Source organism: Mya arenaria, chromosome 6, assembly GCF_026914265.1.
Source record: "Mya arenaria isolate MELC-2E11 chromosome 6, ASM2691426v1".
Lineage (NCBI taxonomy): Eukaryota > Metazoa > Mollusca > Bivalvia > Myida > Myidae > Mya > Mya arenaria.
Window position 1 is genome coordinate 77,074,911 of NC_069127.1, and position 24,639 is coordinate 77,099,549.

Sequence of the window (24,639 nt, forward strand, 5' to 3'; positions counted from 1 at the left end):
AATTTCGGACAAATGGGATCAATTCTTTCATGGAAAATCTGACATAAACTTAACCCTGTACCTCACATACAAGAGTAATATGTTTCAAACATATTACAAAGACAAAGACACATAACAAAGCCAGGTACATGTACTTGAAGAGTTTTAAGAGAATAAGACTGCAATTAAACCTATATGTATTAGAATTACTTGTTTAGTGTTGAATTCTGAATAGCGACATATACCTTGTAAGGTCTACTTGAAGAAACTCGCCGAAAGAGCTTTGTATAGACGAGTGCCGGATGAAACGGATTTCCTTAATTAATGGGAAAATTACAACTAAGGGACGTAACTTATCTACTGGCAATGGCAACTATTGGCAGGTATCCGGTACTCCGATCTCCTATATCTAGTAGTCGTAATGCACGTTACTTATTAAACGAACTGAACGTTTTTAACATCTGGACATTTATATGTTCCAAAAACAAAAACTGTAAACAAAACACCCGGATGCCGACTATTTGTTATTAGCTCAAGTGTATATTAAAAAAGAGTCTTCAAAAACAATTATTGCCATGTTAGACTCTAAATTGGCGGCTATTAATATCGACTACTAAATATATTTTGAAGGATAACACTCCCATTTTTAATATAGTATTGGATATCTCTGCTATTGTATTTTCTTTTCTCACGACTTTTTCTAAATATGATATTCATATTTTACTGTAATGCTTAAGCTTTTATATCACTTTTAATATACTTCTTTAAAGAATTTAGACATTTATTTCTTTTCCATTTAAACTACATGAATGAAACTATATTCAGTTGAGGCTTTATAGATTTATAGCAACTTTGTGTGTGTGCGTGTGTGTGCGTGCGTTTGTGCGTGTGCCGTGCGTGTGCCGTGCGCGAACGCGTGCGTGTGTGTGCGTGTGCGTGTGTGTGTGTGCATGTGCCGTGCACGAGCGGGTGTGTGCGTGTGTCCGCGCGCGTGCGTTTGTGCAGAAGCCCAGCATTTCTTGAACGCACTTTCCATTCATCGGTACCTTTAAAATAAAATAATTAATAAATGTATTGACACGTAGAAGAAGCTTTCATTGAAAGAACAAGCATTACGCTACACAATTTAATGCAGGTTTAACGTTTTGCGTTTTGACCGTCCGCCTCGCAAAGCGGACATCTAGCACCCTCATCACTGCGTGTCAGGAAAGAAAAGCATAACATTGTTGAAAGTTTTGATGGACGAAAATAATTTTATAGGGACACTATGACCATTACTGGAACGCCTAAATATATGCACTGTTCACTTCTTTGTAGATTACCCAGGTATGCAGGGGCGATTCGAAGAATTGACATTAGAGGGGCGTAACTTAGAGGCACACCATTTTAACATTCGTCCCTCCCCCAGAACCGAAATTTAAATGGTTTTAAATTGTTGAAAGCGAGGGTTCCGGGTACTCCCCTAAGAACATTTTAACAATTTCTAGTTCGAAATGGTGCATTTTGAGCGTATTTTATTACTTCTTTTCTCCCATCCTGTCGACGGGATCTGGTCTCCATTTCCGAATAAGATATCTTCATCGTGTATCTTACGCTGCTAAAGAGTACTTGAGGAAATCCGTAAAATTACGGCAAATCTTCGCGATAAACATCCTTAAGACATTTTTTATTGAAAAGCAGTTTACGCCAACAATGGGTTTACGACTGGAATTTTACGATCTTAAGCATTACGGTATTATTTTGCAACGGGGCTCCTGGCACCAGCAAGTGTAATGGCTGGCTATCAGAAGCTCTAGATCATAGTTAAACTGTAATACTAAGTTTGGGGCCAATGGACTTTTCTGTATCACAATTAACCACCACATCTAAATCTTACTGCCTATATATGACATTTTATTTATCCAATTAAAATGTAATCACTATCTTGAGGTTGACTTTGTAGTATTTGTCAGATCAATGTATACTGGATTCAATGTAAGAGCACTGTTTTTATTCCACTAGGGTTCTTTATTTGTTGCATATAACATATTGGAACAGGTGGCATAACGTACCCTGGTCTCATATGCCGAGTACCTTAGTTACTTACTTTACACTTCATGCCGTATATATTTCATTTAGCGTTTTTAAATGAAATTAATATATCATCATTTGTTGTAAGAATTTCGGAACAAGATCAGGTACAAATACAACCATTTTTTTTCCTTTCAAACTGGTTAAACACACAAACCAGTGCCCATGAAGGTTTTTTTGGAAACAAACCGATTTATATAACGTTCTTTTGAGTGCCTGTGTGTTTCCACATTTTAGCCTAAAATGTTATAATTATGGGAACTACTTTTATGCGCAGTCACCCATAGTCGCTTGGTGTTAATCCGATCTGGTCATTGTTCAGTTTAATTTCGTCCCGTCCAGACGTCCAGTATTTGACTTAAAACAACTGTTGTTGTTGGTAGAAAGATAAAGAAAAAAGAGTTGAATTGTGGCCACCTTCTTGTCGGTGGCGTCGGCATCCTTAGGCAAACTCGTTCCAGATGTTAATGTTTCTTTTACAACGTTCACTACTACATTGAACTCTACCATTTTCATTGCTTCCATCCAATTAATACAAAACAAATAATTTGATGAGTAGTTCTGTGTTCAAACCGCATTTAAATATATTCATTAAACAAGGGAAGCAACTTAGTAAAGATAAGTAAGATTATCGTTCTCATATTTTAACGAAGGCAGGTGAATGATTCATAGTTATCATGTTTTACTACACTTTAAAATTTGCACTCGTGTATTACAAAATACTTTTAAAATACGTCTTGGCAAGAGAAATGTATGCGGTGATGAACTGCAAGCGACACTGTATGGCAAAGCTCCTCTGGTTTCTGGCGTTCTTTTGCACCAATGGTCTATTGTTATGTTGAAGAGAAACTGGCCGTAATTAGTTATCAAGTTCAGCAGGTTGAGAATTACATTACGGTAAAGTTGGGCATTGGATGGAAGTTGAAAGTTGATTATACCAAAACAGTAAAGTAAAACTATATTATTTATAATGCTTTATATTTCAAATTCATCACAAACATGTTTGTATGTAGCGGAATAGTTATTCGACATAAATGAACACGTGAAAATGTATCTCACACCCAAATGCATCATCTGCAAGGAGACAAATGCATGCCCGTATTTTGCAGATGCTTGTGTGTTTATATAATAGGTATAAAACAATTGCAAAATAGAGTCTTGTGGTACGGCGGCTGTTACGTAGTCATATAACCTTGAGTAATTCACACAATTGAGAACGATGAACATCAATTACAGTCTGGGTTCATTATATCACGCCCATCTTCACCTTCTGAAGAACTTCTAAAACCGATACTCCGCACCCCCCTCTGCAATGACACAAAACTACGACCGTGTGTTCGTCCATCGTACATGCTGCGAAATGGTTGGTCGGCTCTTCCTGTTTAGGAGTACAACGTTTCGTCGGCTTAACGTCTTTTTCCGAGGTAACGACGTACTCGTTCCCTTTCCCAAAGTTTAAACGTTCTTTCTTCTTATTTCCAGTATTATTGAAACGTCCATTGTCCTGTCGGTCGAGACTAAAACGTCCACTTTCCCCTATGCAAGCATTAAAGTGTCCACGCCCAAACAGTATTCCTTGGGACGTTACAAAACAGACGCAGTTTGTTCCGAATAAGTCTATGGTAAATCTCTGTTTCCGGTTGCTCGCCAACAATACTTTAGTTAATGCCTTTATATCGGCACTATATGTTGGATGAATGTAGCCGTAATCCTTAGTATATAACAGTTTACCATTGCGATTAAAAACAACCACGTTAAAATCTGTTGTTGTTGTTGAATGGAAGTTTGCAATTAAACTGCAATGCCGAACACTTCCATCTTTTGCTATCTGAAAACACATTGCTCAAACTTATGTTATTCCGAATTTTGTGGCTTGTAAAAACCTTTATTGATAATTGGATAACGTTTTAACTACTTTAATAAAGTTATACAGGCACTGTTTGGTATATTACATCCACGATGCATTAAGTGTTTTACCGGAAACATAGTTCTTTGTGCTTAAGTACTTTAACTTCCTTGAAGCGATTACATCCGTAAACGTTTATTAAGTAACATGAACTAGAGTCTCGTAAAATCTCGTAAAAGGCCAACGTCTAAAACGAAATGTATTGTCTTGACATTCAAGTGTGCCGCCAGCAAAAACCGACAGTATGCTTCGCTTGGTATTGACATTCAAGTGTGTCGCATGCGAACACCGACCGTATGCAGCGCTCGGTATTGACGTTTTGGTGACTCAAACTCGGAAATCAATGCAGCAGTTGTCCCCCAGGTGACTCGAATATAAGCAGCACTCACCGGTGGCATCTGGCTAGACCCGATAAACATCGATCGCTTCATGCATCTATGAGCTTGTGGGACATTATTAATATTGTCATATTTCTCACTACTGTTTACTGAGTTAAGTTCATTTTAGTTACAATGAAATGAATAAACATGTACAAGGAAATATAATTCCATGGTATTATTGATATAATTGATACAATATCATAGCGCATTTTGCAAATCCGGCTTCAATGTATTTTATTAATGTCATTTGTTATTCTTTTGGTGTGAATTCTATACATTTATGAATCTTTAATAATAAGGGCACCTTTTCATAATTGTTCCGATGGAATTGAACATGGTCTTTATATAACTACATATATACAGGTACTTAGTAGGATTCTATCATCCTCTTCCCTTGCCTTTTCCACTGGGACTTCTCCGTGTCCGTATCCTTGCTAATGAATGTCGGCACTCCTCGTCTGGAAAGACAGACCCATGCTTACCCACATATTTTCATAAGGTCACGTCAGCGTCAGACGTATGAAGAGGTGTTCAATGTGAAAATTAATTTGCTGCTTTAATGGTAGGATAACTAACATACGTAACAAATACTATAACGCAGTAATGCAGAACCAAATTATGATAAAGTTTTTGCGTACCGCGTACTACCCTCTTGATCCTCGAGTACCCATAAAAACCTTGAAACCGTTACTAAATTTGATGTTCGAGCACTAATCATTTATTTTGTTTTCTTACTTTGCCAAAAAGTGTCATCTATGATCTTTTCTAGTAAGTTTGATTGGATGTGATTGGAAAAACCTATCATATAAAATACATACATTTGTGTATGGTGTCTATTTCACATATCACATGAGGTGCATGATGGTGACAGTGGTTGTAATACTGCGTTACAGGAAAGGGATACAGTGCATTTTAATATAACAGAATAAAACCATTTATCTTATTATTGGCGGTGTTAATGGACTCAATATAACAACCCTGTTTGCCACCTTTATAATGAAAATGTCATTGATATGAAAAATAACAATGCTTAAATAAACGCTTTCATGAAAGAAAATATCCCATATCAGATCGGCTTGGTACGTCGAATTGTGCTATCGTTGAATCCATTTAAGTTTTGAATACCACACCACAATTATTTTAACGTAGACAATATTGAAATACAAATCGTATTAAGTTAAATGTGATTTTAAACAACTCCAGGTATCAGTAAATGCGACACAGCGATAAACTTTGTGAACGTTTATCTTAAGCGGAAGTAAATTGGTTTATTTTAGTGGGAATACCATGTAACTAGGTAGTATAAACAACGAGCGTTGCTATTATTGATATGAGGGATATTTCTCTTCGTCTTTATAGGAGGTAAGAGTTTCTTTTAAACGAACATGACTATCACGATTGTATTTCTTAAATGTGACAATGGCTAACATCCAATAGTAGTGTCGAATTTTTTTTAATTATGCCTTTTACAGAATGATCATATAACTGGAAATCACGACAAAGCAACGTTGTTGAAGTCATGCCGCCGAAGAAAGCGAGTGCAAAACCAGCACAGTAAAAGTTCAAGTTTATAATACCATTTTAATAATTAAAGTCACTCCATTACATTTATGTCACTGACAAGCAAGGCGTAGATGTTTTAGAAGCATACATACGAATCATCTAAATTAAAGTATCGTGGATGAATAAGAATTAAGGTATACTTTATACTGATAAATGTTAGATTGAAATTGTTAGAAGCACGGTGATTGTCTTAACATTTGTTATGTAGAGAAACTAAAAAAATAATTGTGTAATTGTATAGGAAAGTAAAGGAAAGCGGAGGTACAAAGAAATCCACAGGCCCGTCAATGAAAGATGTGGACAAACTACAAAAAGAGAATGAAAGCTTGCGGACAGAGCTGCAAGTCGCTTCTGGACAAGTGGCCTACCTGAGGGAAAACTTGGACCCGTAAGATAGTATAATGTCTCATTAGAAAACTGAATAAGGTGACCTTATCTCTAAATTATTGTTGGCAGAAATAGTACATCATATATCAGTGCCTTTCTCTTTCCAAAAATATGGCCGAAATAAGTTTATTTTGCAAAGTCTTCTTACAAACTTTGTCTTCGATTTAAAATATGACTTTTTTGTGTTTTTTGAAGGTCAGCTTTCGAAAAAGCAGCTGGAATAACACCGCAAGATGGAAACCATCTGTACCAGGATGCCATGAGAAAGTATAAAGGGATTTCTGCAATACTGTTAATAATAAATAAATGATTTACTCAATTCATTTTAAGCAATTATTAACAAAGTATTTCTCCCACCTCAGATAAGTAGATCCATTAATTTAACCATGCTAGAAATTCTTATCTTGCCCACGGGCGAAGATAAAATGTCCGTATGGAACTTCTTTTAATGGTCACCACATTGTAATTACCTCCCTTGTTGAAGACTGTCGTCTGTAGCGCATCATGGAAACCTTATCTTGTGGCAATATTTAGAACGCTAGTTAATTATTTCTCGCTTCAAATGTCACCAGAAAACAGTTTTCACGCACCTTTCAAGAAATAATGCTTCACTCTTCTAAGAACTATTTAAAGACCGATCAGACCATTTACATACTCTGAAACACTGCGCGAATATCCATGACAACCACGAATTATCGCATATCCGTACGCAATTATTTTCACTAAGCACAAAAGACCTCCAGCAAAAAAATACATTTTTATTTAATTTTGTTTAACTGAGGTGGGAGAAAAAGCATCTACCATAGCCGCTCGTGTAAGATAGGTTCATCCCGACCCTCGCGCATGGTGTTTTTCGGAAACTCGGTAAACCTCTTTTCCACAAAACACCGTACGCTCGGGTCGGAATGAACCTATCTAACACTCTCGGCCATGGAAGATACTTATAGTCTTCTCTTTTAAACTTTCAAGACACTGATATAGGAGATCCATTGTATGATTAAAACAATATACTTAAGCGGCTTGAACCTGTAAATGTACAGCCATATTTTTGTGTTTACACTATTAAGAGATACCATTATGAACTAAATATGAACATTGTTTTAGCAGACACATGTGTTCCTTAAGAAAAGAACGTAAACATACTTTTTACTAAACATAATAATGGAACATTTTTATTACAGAGCTGAAAAAATAATAAATGAACAAAAACATGAGCTGGAAGAGTTGAAGAGAAACAAACAGAGGTATGGCACTATCAAAGTCTTGTTTAACTGATGTTTATAATAGTGGTATATACGTAAGATAGTGTAGTGCTTTCAATCATAGTTTTTATTTCACTGTTCACCTTGTCCCTTCTGACCACCCTTACTAATGAAGTTCTTATGGTTATTGTTGTAAAGTCAGGAAAAAGAGATGGCTGGGAAAAAAGGAAACGAAAAGGACGGTTCAAAGTAAGTATGTTTAGAATTTGTTTAATATGAATACTACAATACTGCCATGAAATAACAATGGAACATGCTTGATAGCCAAACAACAACCAATGTTCTTTTTAAATGACCTATACGGACATGGATATTACAAACAAAACATGCAGTAGGATTAAATAAATAGCAATGCATGGTAAAGGTTGGGGGTGAACCTTGGGCAGGTCTATTATAAATAAGTGTTATCCAGATATTATGTTTCAATATGTGATGTCGTTTGCAAAAAAGAACCCATGTTGAGGTATTCACGTTAACAATAAAGTAATTTAACCAGGAAATAAAATAACAAAACCAAGTTATATCAATGTGTGACATTAACGAGCCTTTTCGAAAACATGTGAAAATAGCTGTATTGCCTGCTTATGAGGTACAAAACATCGCGAAATGAAAAAAAAAAATCACTTGGTTTCCCCACATGACTCCTTTACGATGAAGACGTCATATATGCATACACATAAATCCTTCTAATTCTTTAATTAACAAAGTGTATGTTTTACAGAGACGGGGAAAATGCTACATTGACAGCAGAAATAGAAAACTTAAAAGAACAAATTAAAGAACTAACGACACAATTGTCAGACGCAAAAAGAAATAACAGGTATAATAATATTATGAATCAGTGAAAATGTATTTCAAAAATGTTGTTTGCTCACAAAATAGGGGTAATAAAGTACTTATTCGGGCTTTTTAGTAAAAATAAAAATGTTTTTGTCTTTGTATATACTCACAAATAAATAAAATGTTGTTTTGAAGTTTATGCGTTTTTAAATTTGGTAAGATAAATGAAATTTAAAAAAAAATATATTCATATTTACGGACATTTTACTCTTTGAAAATGGTCAAAAAATATTACTAAATTTTAAAGACAAGAGATTGTTCAGCTAGAGTCAAAGATAGAGATTCTCAAGAAAGGGAGAGACAATTTGAAGGAGAAATTTATACATATCAATAGAAAAATTCCTCAGTTCTTCTCGCAAAGGCCAGTAAAATGCACCATAAGTATATGCTGTTTGCATTGTACCTGAGTTTGGCACCATGCACCAAGTCCTTATTGAAGTATGGCTTTATCTTCTGTAGTAAGTCATTCTTATGGCACAACTAGCTAAAATATTGGGGAAGGTCAATTCTTACAGGCGCCTTTTTATTTGTACTTTACAGGCCTGTCAAAGGTACTGCACCAGCTGTACCAGTTTCTTCGTAAGTTACAGTAATCATGAAGCACACACATCTGTATTGCTTCTAATAATTTTTTTAGTATTGAATAATTGCTCATTAAAGAATTATATTTCATGTTTTTACTTCCTATAAGTAGTGCATACATACATACATACATACCATGACTGAGGCACAGCTGAACCAAAACGTACACTATTTAATTCAGTTATCCATGAGGTTGAGGTTTTTACGAAGATCAATTGTTGCTTTGTTCTGGAGTTCATCCTATTAAGAGGGTAATTGGGACCAAAATATCGGCCTAAACAGGCATAATGAGTGCCTTTGTGGCATGTGTTATGATTTACAGTTTGTACGCATTCTAATTATTTCAATGATCTTCATAAGAACAACCACGTGATCGATGAAATTCAACGACAACACTCGTTATTATGGTATGGGATGATCTTGTCTTTATAATGAACATGTCGTATTAATGTAGTGTATAACGTTGTCTTAATGTTTTCGTTTTCTCACACTTAGTGTGCTCAACAAGGCATGTTATGCTATCGAGTTTGTCATGTAGATATATTTTAATAAATATTACACTTAGAGATAGATAGACATACATATTGTATGCCACATTTAGTCGTTTATATAATGGAAATACTTTTTTTCAGTGATGAAATCAAACGGCTCAAAGACGAAAACGAAAAAATAACAAAAGACGCGAAGTAAGCATACACTTTTTGTCAGCAATAGAGGCTGGTTATATATATTTGTAATTGCAATAATTGAAGGCAATTTTACTTTTTTATCAAACACATTCGAAAATTATATTTTAAATCTAAATCGTTGCTATACCATGAACATGTCATGTATATGCTTGTTTTATACATGCTTCCTTCTTGATATAGTGTTGGGCAAACAGGCACAATAACTTGGTAAATTACAAAAATAAAATATCATTTCTCATGCTATATTATTATTATTATTATTATTATTATTATTATTATTATTATTATTATTATTATTATTGTAATGCAGATGTCTAAAAGCTTGAATCAAAACTTCAGAAAGGTGAGTGAGTGTGGAAGTTAACATAACAACATATTAAGGTTTATGCGAGTTCAATCGCATAGTTACACCTTCCGTATGATATAAACACAGATAACAAGTTAGCTATTGTAGTCATTAGAAAGTGATGAACACTGATATTGAATATAAAATCGAAACTACAGGGACAAGCCTTTACCGACGCCAAACTATAATTGAATTCATTATGGTGTACCGTGGGAGCTTCCACCTCCGACAAAACGTACTTGTTCAAAATGTATTGTATATTTACAGATTGGATTTGGAACAGACGAAACAAAAACTTAGCATTTCACTGGACGAAGGAAAGAGGTTAAAGTAAGAACTGTTTGTTGTTTAACTTCGACAGCTCCATTGTTTCATGCCAATTGACAACAATGAGTTGCTTCCATCAACCCCTTTTTTGTAAACATGTGTTAAAATTTGAAGTTTAGTTGCAACCATGACTGAGACACAGCCAAAACTAAAAATATGTAATTCAGTTATCACTGAGGTTGAGGTTTTTAAGAAGATCAATTGATGCTTTGTTCGGGAGTTTATCTCGTAAATCCTATTTAGAGGGTGATTGGGACCAAGCTATTGGCCTAAATAGGCATAATGAATGCCTCGTGGCATGTGTTATGATCTACAGTTTGTATGCATTCTATTTATTTCAATGATATTCATAAGAACGAGCACGTGATCGATGACATTCAACGACAACTTTCTTTATCATGGTATGGATTAATCTTGTCTTTATAATGAACATGTCGTATTAATGTAGTGTATAACGTTGTCTTAATGTTGTCGTTTGCTCTCATGTGCACACTTGCTGAGCTCAACAAGGCATACGCACGTTATGCCATCGAGTTTGTCATGTAGATACATTTTAATCAATATTACACTTAGAGATATATAGACATACATAGTGTATGCCACATTTATTCGTTCATATGATAGAAATACTTTTTTCCAGTGAACTCAAACGGCTCAAAGACGAAAACGAAAAAATAACAAAAGACGCGAAGTAAGCATACACTTTTTGTCAGCGATTAGAGGCTGGTTATATATATATATTGCTTCCATCAACCCCTTTTGCATCTGGACTTTCCATATAGCTTGACAATCCAATAACAAGCAGATAGCATTTGTTAGAAAAGTTTATCTTTCAGCAGCCAATTGTATAAACTGGGTTAAAGTTTGCCAAATAGGTTATTGATTGGTCAATATTTGTCCAATAATTACTGTTGATATATCATCTTACTGTCATGTGAAAACTCGCCAAAGATACCCTGTGGATATATCAGTTTTATGCAATTAGATTCAGATAGATTTGAACTACTATGACGGAAAATCCTGATGTTCCTGTCTTTAATCAGATTCCAAATCGTATTTACATGGAACTCAATGCTCGTAGTTAGTCTAAAGATCAGTGTAAAGCAATAAACCGATTGCTCAGAGCGTTAAGTCAACAAGTCACATTCACAGCCTTATACATAATTGTCGATTTCCCTATTTCTGCAGCAAGTCAACCTTATGACGACTTTGCAAAGATTCATACCTGGGCAGAACGTTGGCAAATTTCTTTAAATCCAGCAAAAACAGAGGCACTTCTTTTCCCTAGAATGATGAACAAACCATCACATCCACCTGTTTTCATTAATAATGCACAGATCAAGAAAGATGCCTCACTCTCAAGTTCCTGCTCCTTGCATTAGCATATTCAGTCTGTCAAACGAAAGGCCTGGAAGAGAATACATATAATGAGGTCTCACAAATTCCTTCTCGATCGAAGATCATTTGAAATATTTTATACAATCATTATCAGACGAGTAACCTGATGTCACCTGGAAAAATATCTCGCAAGCGGAAGAAGAACTTGAAAAAATTCAACACGAGGCCGATATAATTTTTTCAGTGCAACACGTCTAAAATGTGTCCTTTACGAGTATTTATTCTCTTAAGGTATTAGCCGCGTAATACACACTTTTTTAAAAGCTTTAATCGACAACATAGTTATAATCACGGTACACTATGGGACTTTTATCCAAATTTTGAAGATTTTTTAACGTGAATTAAAAAAGTTATTAATGTTTCATTACACCTACCCCCAAACTCCAACTTTTTTCGCATTATCAGAGATTATGAAATAAACACAACAGTTTCTGGTAAAATAAACTTCAGTTAACAGAAAACTAAAGTTCAAACGAACACATTATTGATACACATGGAAAAAAATCATTTTGATTGATCTTATGATTCTTCGGAAAGGAGCAGTTGTTCGATGTTTGAAAATATATAGCAGTTTTATAAAATTCATAAAAAATAGTTAACTATAAGGCAAGCTGCTGAAATCATTTTAGATATTATCTATGATGTCTATTGAACAATTTAAAAGACAATTTATGATAGTTTACCGTCCAGTTTTGAAGAAAATATACATCATGTCATGATATCATACATTTTTATAGCTAATAAAATGCTTAAAAATCAACCTTTTTCTTGTAAAAATTTATAAAGCTTAATTGGACTTATTCATAAAATGTACTCTTTCAAATAAATGAATTTTACTTATGATACTAACTCAGAATACAGAGTTTAAAACAAATGAGTGTACTTTTAAACTAAAATATGTGAAGAAACAAGAACAATAAGTGGGCTCGCCCATCCAAAAATATCAGAGTGAAAGTTCTCAACTAATGTTGTTTTTTTTAAATATTTTAACATGTAAACAATCTCTGTGGGTAATTTGATGTATATCTGTTTTATTTTGTCATTGGTATTCTAACAATTTTTTTTTTTCACAATAATTCTTCACTCTTCAACATTTGAAGTTTGGTCTGTTCCCATGCTTTGTACTTGTAGCGTGTGCACAGATGATAACTACTCAATGCTGATTTGGTTTTCATGCACCTTCAGGTACTTTACCCATCAAGAATGTTTAGTGCTGTAAAGGAAAAAAGTTGTACTTTAAAGCCTTTCTAACTAATGAGTACAGATAATTATACTGCCATACATATACAAAATAAAATATAAACAGTTTAATATTTCTCGACATTATTTTGAAAAAAACAACAACAACCTGATATATATATATATATAAAATATCAATAAAATTCATCATCATCATCATCATCATCATCATCATCATCATCATCATCATCATCATCATCATCATCACCACCACCACCACCACCACCACCACCACCACTTGACCACCATCACCACCACCACCACTTGATTATTGAATACAGTTGGTTTATAAAAACAAAAACCAAGTCAAATATGTTTTATATGAAATACTCACATCATCTCGATCAGATGCGACTGCCTTGTGGATAGACATGGCTGTAAAATCCGCTCTCAAGGATCCAACATAGTATTTAATGCAGGCTGGAATTCTTCATAACCCAGTGTTGTTGACTAAGTAATATTCAGTCATTTTCCTGCCTGGAAGAAATTAGACTTCTGATTATCAACCAGCAGAAACTACCACCGTAAAATACAAATGCACAAGTATTATACATTCTGCACTAATATCTGTTTTAGCCAAGAGTAAGGGTTGATAGGCACAAATGTGTAGTTGTTGTGCATATGGTTGATAATGATTCACAACAGTATGGGGTTTTAACGAGACCTACACCAAGCCAATGAATGTCAATAGTGTCCTTAGCAGATGCGGCTTCAAGCCCCAAACCACATACAACTTTTTTTCACAGGTTATTTTTTTTGAAAATATGCATTTTGTAAACAAATAACGGGTATGTACATGTATTGTGGTATACATGTTAGAAATAGGTCCCGTATTAAAACACATCATTTTTAAACAAAATTTTAAGTCTAATATTTTTCTAAGATAAAGCAATCAATTTAAAGATTACATACTCATATCATATCTTAAACATAAGTTATGTACATAAGTACATATAAAAATATGTAACATGTACATAAGTACATGTAAAATATGAACATGCTGTCTAAACATTTAGCTAATAAAAATGATTTAAGAATTCCAAAGATAAATTAAAAAACAAACGTTTTTGAACACATCAACGTACAAAACTGCTCAAGGATACTTACATTCTGAGCCCTTCGATACGAATATCCCAGTTCCATGCCGATTGTTAACAGTTCGTTTTTTCGAGAGAAAATCTTCTCTTACGCGTATATTTCACTTATAATCCATGTTTTACTGTAATGACTCAAATTGTTAGATGTATCGTAATCAACTGTCAGCGTGTACTTTTAGTGTTTATTTATTTTAAACGTATATTCATGAGAAAAAACATCACAATGTTTCCAAATCCTACGATGTAGAAATTCCATTATTGACCTATGAATAGCCGGAAAATACCTTCTATTTCTAAAAATAGCAACATCCGGTACAGGCCCAATACGCCCGATGTTCGTCGCGATCTGTTACGGCGAGTGGCGATATATGTCGATGTTACCCGATGTTTCCCGAGTTGTATTACATGGCTAATACCTTAAACATTGTAGATAGTCCATGTGGCCAATGCGCGGAAATTGAAGACACATACCACTTTTTCTTTCTCTGCCCACTTTACCGAGATTCTAGAGCAAGTCTACTTGACAAATTGCTTACCTCCAGACCGATCGCACTTGAACTTCTTCTCTTCGAAAGAGGCTTATGACCAAACAAACACGACTATCATCAAATGTGTCCTTACATTTATCAAACAGACCTACATATTCAACTCATCATCAACATAATTTTAACAGACCTGACATCTACCACCTACTTTCTGACATGTCACTTCTCTACTTTCCATCACTCGTACTCTTCTATTTACTTTATTTCAGACCCTCTTACGTCTATTGTCTGTTCTTTATTCATATCCATACCTTATTACAATTTACGATACTATTCATAATAATTTACCTGATCTAATATTGTAACTACTTAAAACTTCAATACAGGTAGTTAACACCAACCAATTTTTTACATTTTAAAAGCAGCTTGTTAGTACGACAGAAACGAGACACTGTTTAAGCTTCAAGCTTTCTTCTCAAGTCTTTGAATACTTTATGACCAACGTTATGCATTCTCCGTGTACTTTAGCCTGCGTTAGTACTAGTTTGAGTATGCTTAATGATTGTATTCTTTATCTTGTATTATTCATATAAATAGATTCTGTTCAGACCAAACAAGAACTATACATGAAGTCAAAGTTGGTTATTGTGATTTAAATGACTAGTCTAAGGTCATCGCATTGTGTATCGCATAGAAACGTTATATTTATATTTTATATTTCTCCCATTTTTCAAAGAAAACAAAAACACAGCAACAGAGAGTTCATTAATATAAAAAAACAACTCATGTGCTGAATGGTCGTATTTAAATAAATAAATTTAAATTAATATGTCTTTTTGCTATGCATCAATTTCTTATGGTAATTATGGTTATTATTTTAAGGAAACGAGTTGACGAAAATCACGCTAAAGCCGATCGAAATAATACAAATGCCAGTCAATCTTCATCATCAGAAAGGTAACCATCGTGATCGAAATTAAAGTATTCATTAAAAATGAAAAGTAACTGTGCAACATGCTTAACACTTGTTAAAGTTATGTATATTAAGATGACTTTCGGATTTTCCCTCAACAGTATTCCATCTATCTATTTCAAGCAACAAGATCAAAAACTTAGAGAAAAAGATAGACCGACTGCAAGATGGTATTAATAAACTACAAAGGTAATCTTAAGCACCCTCGTTTTTTTTCTTGACTTCTTTCATGTGGCAAGACCTTGATTAGTAAATTAAAGCTTATTGGTCGTTTTTTATAATTTCAGTGAGAAAAACAACGGCGCACAAGCAAAATCTACTTGGGAAAGGTAGGCTTTCAATTAATCGGATTACTTATAGATATGAAATGTATTATTACCACTACGTAGTACATATCGTATCCACTCCATATCAATAAACTTCTGAAATATATTCAATATGACAATTATCAACTTGAATGTTCGTTCATACAATACCTCTCTGCTATATACATCCGATTCCAACGCATTTATGTGGACAAAACCGTTTACTTCCGTATCCTACACAGCAAGCCATTCTTCCATTGTTTGTGTTCTAATAAATCTGTGTTATCTTTAATTTATAATTTTCTAAAAGGGAGTGGGAAAACCTTTTAAAGCAGCCGTCAGATTTGGAGAAAAAGTCAAAAGAAACCCCCAAAAGGACAGATGAATACGTCGGAGTCGAATTTCTTCTTCCTTTACCTTTTTCTTTCCTTTACAAAATGATATATTAAGTAAAGTAGACGCATTCCGTTTCATGAAAAAAAAATTGAAACAGAAACTTTCAAACGATATCTCCTACAGGAAATATGATGAAACGTTAAAGAAACACCAAGCAGAGATGGATAAATTACAAAAAGAAAATGATGCAACTCTGGACAAAAAAGATAAGTATGTGAAGAGTGAAGATGATTGGCTAGTATTTTCGGCCGTCGGTATTTTAAACATTCCCAGTTTTATTTATACTTTGTTGTCTTTGTCGTCTGAATTCACAAACTTTAAGTTGGATCGTTGTCTCTTTAATAATGACTTTGCACTCATTCATTTAACTCATTCAGCTAACTCGATGAAACTAAATCGATATATCACTGAAAGAAACAATTATAATTATTCTATATCACTACATAGTACATATCGTTACCACTCCATATCTAGAAACTTCTGAAATGTATTCAATATGAAATTCAATAACTTGAATGTTCGTACAATACCTCTCTGCAATAAAGATAACTCGTAAAACATCCGATAGCAACGCATTTGTGTAGACACAACTCTTTTACTTCCATATCTTACTCAGTAACCCATTCTTTCATTATTTATTTTATATTAAATCTATGCTATCTTACAATAGATAATACTGATTTACTGGTAGACAATGTAGCTAAACATTAGGCTCTTATAGGCTATCAACATGCAAATTCTTTAATTTCAAAGTCTAATAATAAAACTAACGTTTTCATAAGAGGAAGTCTATTCTATTCTTGCTTTACATTTTCTTTCCTTTACAAAGTAAGTTATTGAGCAAAGTAGACGTATGCCATTTCATGAAAATAATCATTTTGAAACAGAAACGTATAAACCATATTTTCCACAGGAAGTATGACGAAATGTTAAAGAAACACCATGAAGAGATGGAGAAATTACGAAAAGAAAATGATGCAACTCTGGACAAAAGAGATAAGTACGTGAAGCATGAAGTTGATTCACTAGTTTATTCGGCCGTCAGTTTTTCAAACATTCCCAGTTTTATTTATACTTTGTTGTCTTTGTCGTCTGTATTCACAAAATGTAAGTTGGATCATTGTCTCTTTAATAATGACTTTGCACTCATTCATTTCACGCATTCAGTTAACTCGATGAAACTAAATCGATATATCACTGAAAGAAACAATTATAATTATTCTATATCACATGTTATTATATAACGTTTCCACTCCATCTAAAGAAACTTCTGAAATGTATTCAATATGACATTCAATAACTTGAATGTTCATACAATACCTCTCTGCAATAAAGATAACTCGTAAAACATCCGATAGCAACGCATTTGTGTAGACACAACTCTTTAACTTCCATATCTTACTCAGTTAGCCATTCTTCCATTATTTACCTTCTATTTAATATATGCCATCTCACAATAGTTAAAAATGTTTTACGGGTTTACAATGTAGCTAAACATTAGGAGCTTATAGGCTATCAACATTCACATTTTTTAATTTCAATGTGTAATAAAAAAAACTCACGTTTTCATAAGAGGAAGTCTATTCTTTTTTTGCTTTACATTTTCTTTCCTTAACAAAGTAAATTATTGAGCAAAATAGACGTATGCCATTTCATGAAAAAACAAACATTTTGAAACAGAAACGTATAAACCATATTTTCCACAGGAAATATGACGAAATGTTAAAGAAACACCAAGAAGAGATGGAGAAATTACGAAAAGAAAATGATGCAAATATGGACAAAAAAGATAAGTACGTAAAGCGTGAAGTTGATTCACTAGTTTATGCGGCCGTCAGTTTTTCAAACATTCCCATTTGTGTTTTGGGTTTTGTCCCAGTTATGGTCTTTGTCTTCTGGATTCACACAATTTAAGTTGGATCATTGTCTCTTTAATAATGATTTTGCACTCATGCATTTCACTCATTCAGCTAAGCTCACTGTGGACTTGTTCAGTAAGAACATACAACTGATCCTTGATTATTCTGGTCTGTAATCAATTTTAACTTTATTTTTAACTTTGATCTATGCTGGCATTGACTTATTCAATTTATTTTTGCTTTAATCACTAAATGAAAGCTATACGGACACGTTACACATTTATCTGAATGATTGAGTATATTATTACGAGACAGCAGACTGGTATGCAAATAGACGAAAGCAACTAACTTCTACGTCAATGTTGATACTATATTTGAAATATACAAACACAATTCTGCAGGCTGGAAGCTTTAATTAGATATGTATATATTAGTTGTTAACTATAAAAATGCAATAATATTACCAAACTGTCTGAAAAGGGCGAAAGAGACCCTTCCAAAGCAGCTGGCAGAAGTGCAGGAAGAGAACAAAGACATCCTCCGAAAGAAAGAAGGGTAAAATAATAGCACATAATGCCAGGTTGATGCCAAATTCCTTGAATTTCAATGCATTATTATGTTTAAGCCTTTTGATTTTAATGATCAAAATTTGTGAATAATTTGTGGCCACGTAGTTTTTAATTCCGTTGCATCAACCTATATTGTGTGCCTTAAAAGTTGAAAGTCTTAATTTACGCTCTTAGTATCCTTTTTTTCAATGTAAATTATTTACCGAAAGTAGTCGTTTGACAATTTTACACAGATATTTAAAGTATAGGCTTATAAACATGAGATATCAGGAGATATAAAAACAATGAAAAAACCCACATAACAGTGATTGAGAAAACAATGGTGCTACTCCAAACAAAAAAAAGATTAGTTTGTTTAGAGTGGAGCTGATGTACAAGTTTCGACGGCAGTCAGTTTTTAAGGCATTCTTGGTTATGGTAATTTGTGGTCATCGTATGAATGTGCCTATACCCAACTTTATAGAGCTTTGACTTACTCTGGCACTCACATATAACATGTTTAATTCGTTTCATTGACTGGAAAATATACAGATACGTACTATCAGTATCTGATTAATTGTCACGAGTACACTCTAAAGAGGTAGTATACTGTTGGAAAAATAGACGCAATCAACAAACGTCTGCGTTAAACATAGTATTTACCATTTAACGAACCACAAGACTTTTTGTTTTGCAGTGAAATCAGCAAACTGCAAGATGAGAAGAAAGATCTTGAGAAGTATGCAGCTTTGGTTCTCACTTATGTCCTTTTAACACATTTGTTTAAATCCTTGATTGAACGCTTTACGGACACGTATTACTCGTGTAACGAATAACGAATAACGAATAGTTTATTACGTACTACAAGGCCTCCAGCCCAAAATACACAGTATCACATTTGTTATATAGATGACATATTCATAATTTAAATAATAAATAGACATGCACATGTATGTACAGTGACACATATAATGGTTATGAAACGATAACATTGGTGCATAAATAAGTATATAGGCAATATTTATGCATGTTTGTAACATATAATTATGTTCGTAATTGAATGTTGTTTAAACTTGAATAGTTGCATCTCTTCAAGAAAATGCTTTTAGTAAAAAGTTTGCCAAACAACGTATATGTTCTTCCTGATAACTCAACATGATAGCATTAAATAGAGCAACAGTCACAAATGTATTTAGCCATTGGGGCATAAAATGTTCATTTCTTAAGTCGTTATAAAGTGGACAAATTAACAGCATATGTAATTCATCTTCGACAGAGTACACATTTCGACTTAAGCAAAATGGACAAAATCTATACTGTCGTTCTATATTCACATGTCTCCCCTTTACTACCATCAATTTATGGCACGATCATCGAAAGTATCAGTCGACACGTTTGATGCCGGTAGTCCCATCATTTTTGTTGATGTTGATGCGGGTGTGGTGTTTGCATTTGTGTATTGTATATTTGTGTATGTGTATGTCACGGATGTTAATATGTGTCTGTTTGAACCCTTGTCTTGTGCATATAAACAGAGTTAATGTTTCCTTTTCTGACTACTGGGCTTGTCCCAGTAGTTTTCCTTGAATTGTTATCAATAGGAGTTTAAATGAGAGAAAACAGTTTTAAGAATAAATCCCAAAACAAAGATAGAAAAAGAAAAAGAGGAAAACATTTGTGCAAATCTCAACAATAAAAGGATACGTATGTGTTAAATGGCAATAATGCACTAGTCTGTACGGCAGTCAATTGATCAAGCGTTCTTGGTTTTGACAATGTATGGTCTTCGTCATCGTAAGAATTCGCATATAGAACACTTTCTTTTGATAAATGATGTTAAATAAGTACTTATACTCATTCTCATCTATAATATAAGACAGTGTGGCTTTTGTTATTGCTAAAACTACATACAATGGATCTTGATACTGCTGGTCTGCATTTGAAACACTTTGGCATTGACATATGTCATTCTTTTCATCGACTAAAAATAATATGGAAACATTCTACAAGTGTATCTCATCAGGTTGCCATGATATACTCTTAAGAGATAGCAGACTGATATTAAAATCGACACAATCAACAAACTTCTACACTAACAATGTTTTGGCCACTTAACGAATCACTTGTATTTTTGTTTTGCAGGGAAATCAGCCAACTGAAAACGGAGAAAAAAGTTCAAGAAAAGTGAGTAGCTTTGGCACTCATTTATCAAGCATTATATTATATATTTTCCACATGAGAAAACTCTTTTCTGTGTTCATTTCAATGATTTATTCAAGTGTTCGTATTTATACATTCAATAGAATGAAAGCGAGTCCACCCCAAAGAGATCAAACACACAATGAAGGCAATGAGGAATTCCGGAAGAAACTGAAAGATGCCCAAGAAGAGATAACAGAGCTTAGAAACAGGTACACATTTTATGTTCTATAAGACCCCAAGGAGAGAGACAAAAAAATAAATTGAATTCCAATTTGAAATCCAAACTCCCGTTGTATATCTACTTAATGGATCAAGTAAAACGAAACAAAAAATCAAACTTAAACGTATTCACTCAACTACAATATCAAAATTTGGTAAAATGTATTATTTTATAATTTTACTTTAACTCTGACAGCAACTTGCAGAAATTGAATTGACTGGACTTATGTGCTTGAAGCTGTATATTGTCATTTTTCGATAGCTTTACAGCCACTTGATCAACTTGATCAACAGGTTTTTGTGATACGTTCAAGGGTTTCTCAAAAATAAATATCTTATTTGATATTTTGATAAAAGCTTTCATTGCTACAAGCGTGTTGTCTAAAGTTAGCCATAAAAATACGAAAAGTCCCTTAATTGCATTTATTGCAACTACGGGGACAATCGCTAAGTAGCCAATATCTTTAACAAAGACCACGTTTAAAGGCACTTGAAGAGAGACCGACAACGTAAAAGCAACACAAATAGACGAAACATGCATAAACATATCTTTATCAATAAGTACTGGGTTAAACCTGCTTGAACTTTAACAGCAGGATTTCTACCTTTATTTCAGACTAAGTAAGGTTGTAGGTGCTAAACTATCCGATGATAATCCAAACATCACCGACCTAAGTGATGAAAACAGGCCGACAAAACTTGCAGAGAAATATTCCGAACTGTATGACAACGAATGGACAGACGCATATGAAGATGCGGAGAAGGAAGGACTGAATGAACAGAAATCGATTGAAAAACTGTTAAAAATACTAATGGTAATTCCTTTTAACTACATACTGGGATCATTTTTTGATAATTTGTACACACTTTGCAAACGTTGTGTTATATATATATTCTTGTGTGACAAAATTATAATTTGAATGTTACCTCCGTCGTTCGTTGGTCCCCGTTGTTTGAAACTTGATTTGGTAACGCCGATATATTAACAGATATATGAGTCAGAATAACCTAAAGGTATTACCGCTGTTTTCATTAGTCTCTTTGGTTAGAATGAGATAGCAGGAATATAAAAAACATCCTTAAAACAGCCGCTTATTTTAAAGTCAGATATTGTGGAATAGTCGATTGTTTATAATAGGGAATGCTATTTGGTAAAATTATCTTTATGATAATAAGTTAGACAGTTTAGTGGTTAGTTTTTTTAGTTTTGAGAATTACATTTTTATTTAGCTTTGTCAGTCGAGATATTTTAGGATCTAATTGCCATTTGGAATCGAAAATAGAGAAAATTTGTCAGTTTGTAAACCGGAGGTTATTATTTGATATCCTTAAGATACATTCGGAGCTCCTCGGCCATATTTATCGAAAACAACCTCAGATGTATATGGACGGTTTATGCCAGAAATCGGTACACTTTATGACCGCTGCAAGTAGACCGCGTAGTAATTTAATTTAGCAGTTAAACTTAATGACTTAACTCTTGGAAATCTTAATTATGTTTGCAATAATTCACTTCACTGGCAATCAATTTAAACTTAGATCAACAAATACAACCTAAAACACTTCATTTGATAAATGGTATACTTTAAAATTTTACGAACTACTTTTACTGATTTTCAAGCATATATCCGAGGTTGTTTTCGATAAAAATGACCGAGGAGTTCCAAATGCCCTACGATAGTGTGAAATGGGCTCGTCCTCTAGTATATTGTGAGATTTTACTGTGAGTAGCTTATTCTCAATTGGAACTGATGGAGTAGGATCGAGTTAGTTGCTGAGTGTAAATGGCTAAAAGAACTGATCAACATGGTTATGGTAAAGCTAACTAGTGGTATTCAGGGATCTCCTCTCAATCGTTTCGAAAGTGAAGGGGTTCTATGATGAAACAAGTTACTGAAGCAAAATCATGAGACTGTGATCCGTTTAATAGCTATATATGTAAACTGTCTGGTAATAAAACGATAGGCTTTGTCGTAGTGATGCTTTCTGCTGTGTAACTATTGTATTACTGTTTAGTGCAGTTATGGTGAGGAAGCAATTTATGATATAAGAATAGAAAATTAAAGTAGACTTAGGTTTACAATTATGTGAACTTGCAGTTTTATTCTGTTGATCGGATGAAATCTAGAACATACGTGTTAGTTCTGAACGTTGAAAGACTCTAGAGATGTGAACAAAAGTTTGTATATTTTTGATAAGTTATATTATACAAGCAGTTTTTTCCAGACCGGTCAGAAAGCGTTATAAACAATATCTAGATAGTTCATAATTAAGTTGAAAACCGCTCGGAAGAGCGCTTCATATATTATGTTGTAATGTTTTACTTTAGTAAATATCTAAATATGACGACTAGAAGAGTGGTCGATACATGTTTTGGTGAAACAAGCCGGGTTTGTTAATATAGTTAAAAGAAGTTCGTTACAATTGTTTATATTATACTTTGTTTAATTTTGTTTCAGGGTGTCGACGGCGAATGCAGATCAATGGCCAACGACTTTAAAAACAATATAAAAAGAGCAGCATTGAGTTTAAGTAAAAACGGTAGCAACATGATAGAAACAAAGGTGAACGTCTATATTAGATTACACATGTATATTAAAGTTTGTCTTTACATGTGTTACTCGCTACTTTACAATGGCGATTGATTTTGAAAAAGGTATAATTTAAGTGAATGTATTGGATTCACATCGCCCTGTTAAAGTGTTCAAATTATAATGAAAAAAAACAACACTTAAGTAGGCCTCATAACTGCGAAACGTCCACTTTTATAATTAAAAAACCCGACGTGTCTTATTTAATTCAAACAATTATTTTAGGTTGACGTCACACGCAACAAGCTATTAAAAGAAATGCAGAAAAGCTTTGCACCACTTCTCGTTGATGATGTTTACAAGGTATTTGTATATTATTACTTTACGTTAATATTTAACTACTTGGTTAAGATATCAGAACATCATCCAACGAAAACAGTCCTTTTTATACATTTTTCTGCGTAAACTTTAGATGATAAAATAGTATATTTCAATGTATTATTTCCGACTATGTTTTCAGAACCTGGTCAATAAAAGTAAGCCAAAGCTTCCAAAGAACACAGAGCGCTTTTACAGAAGTTGCGTGGAACTGTGTTGGTTAATGAGTGTCCAGGATCCGCCCGTTGTTTTTGACACACCGAAGACAGGCGGGAAGTTTGACTCGGACAGATATAGAACGTACACGAAGACGGGAAAACATCTGGATTATGTTGTTTGGCCTCCTATGTTGCTTCACGCAGGTGGTCCTTTGTTGGCCAAGGGTGTTGCACAAGGCAAATAGAGTGGAAGAAACTGACTGTACCTTAACAGTTCTAATTTGTGCTTTATATAATCTATTGTAGATGAAGTGGATATACTGGACACAGTACATAAAAATAATTATAATAAAAGCCAACAATCAATGTCTACGGTATTGACAATAATACATGTACTGGAAATAAAATTTGAAAACAACTTGTTTGAACTAAGAAGTCACCAACCTCAGATATTTTGCTTTAAGCTACAGCAGCAGGAGGAGGCCTTAAACTATTTGTTCAATTTAAAACCATGGTACTA

General features: G+C 33.8%; 1 protein-coding gene across 1 annotated transcript; it reads left to right on the top strand.

Moving 5' to 3' along the window:
- The first annotated feature begins 5,435 nt into the window (after positions 1-5,435).
- LOC128239164 (myosin-2 heavy chain-like) lies at positions 5,436-24,537 on the top strand. Its single transcript, XM_052955665.1, has 24 exons — positions 5,436-5,697; positions 5,808-5,889; positions 6,140-6,286; positions 6,481-6,552; positions 7,467-7,529; positions 7,686-7,736; positions 8,269-8,367; positions 8,928-8,966; positions 9,602-9,655; positions 10,272-10,334; positions 10,972-11,022; positions 15,433-15,507; positions 15,811-15,852; positions 16,348-16,434; positions 17,138-17,224; positions 17,931-18,017; positions 18,564-18,638; positions 19,329-19,370; positions 20,774-20,815; positions 20,935-21,042; positions 21,669-21,867; positions 23,512-23,616; positions 23,869-23,946; positions 24,104-24,537. Exons 2-24 carry the CDS (start codon positions 5,855-5,857, stop codon positions 24,362-24,364), a joined length of 1,962 nt encoding a protein of 653 aa, XP_052811625.1. The 5' UTR covers positions 5,436-5,697; positions 5,808-5,854; the 3' UTR covers positions 24,365-24,537.
- The last annotated feature ends 102 nt before the right edge of the window (positions 24,538-24,639 follow it).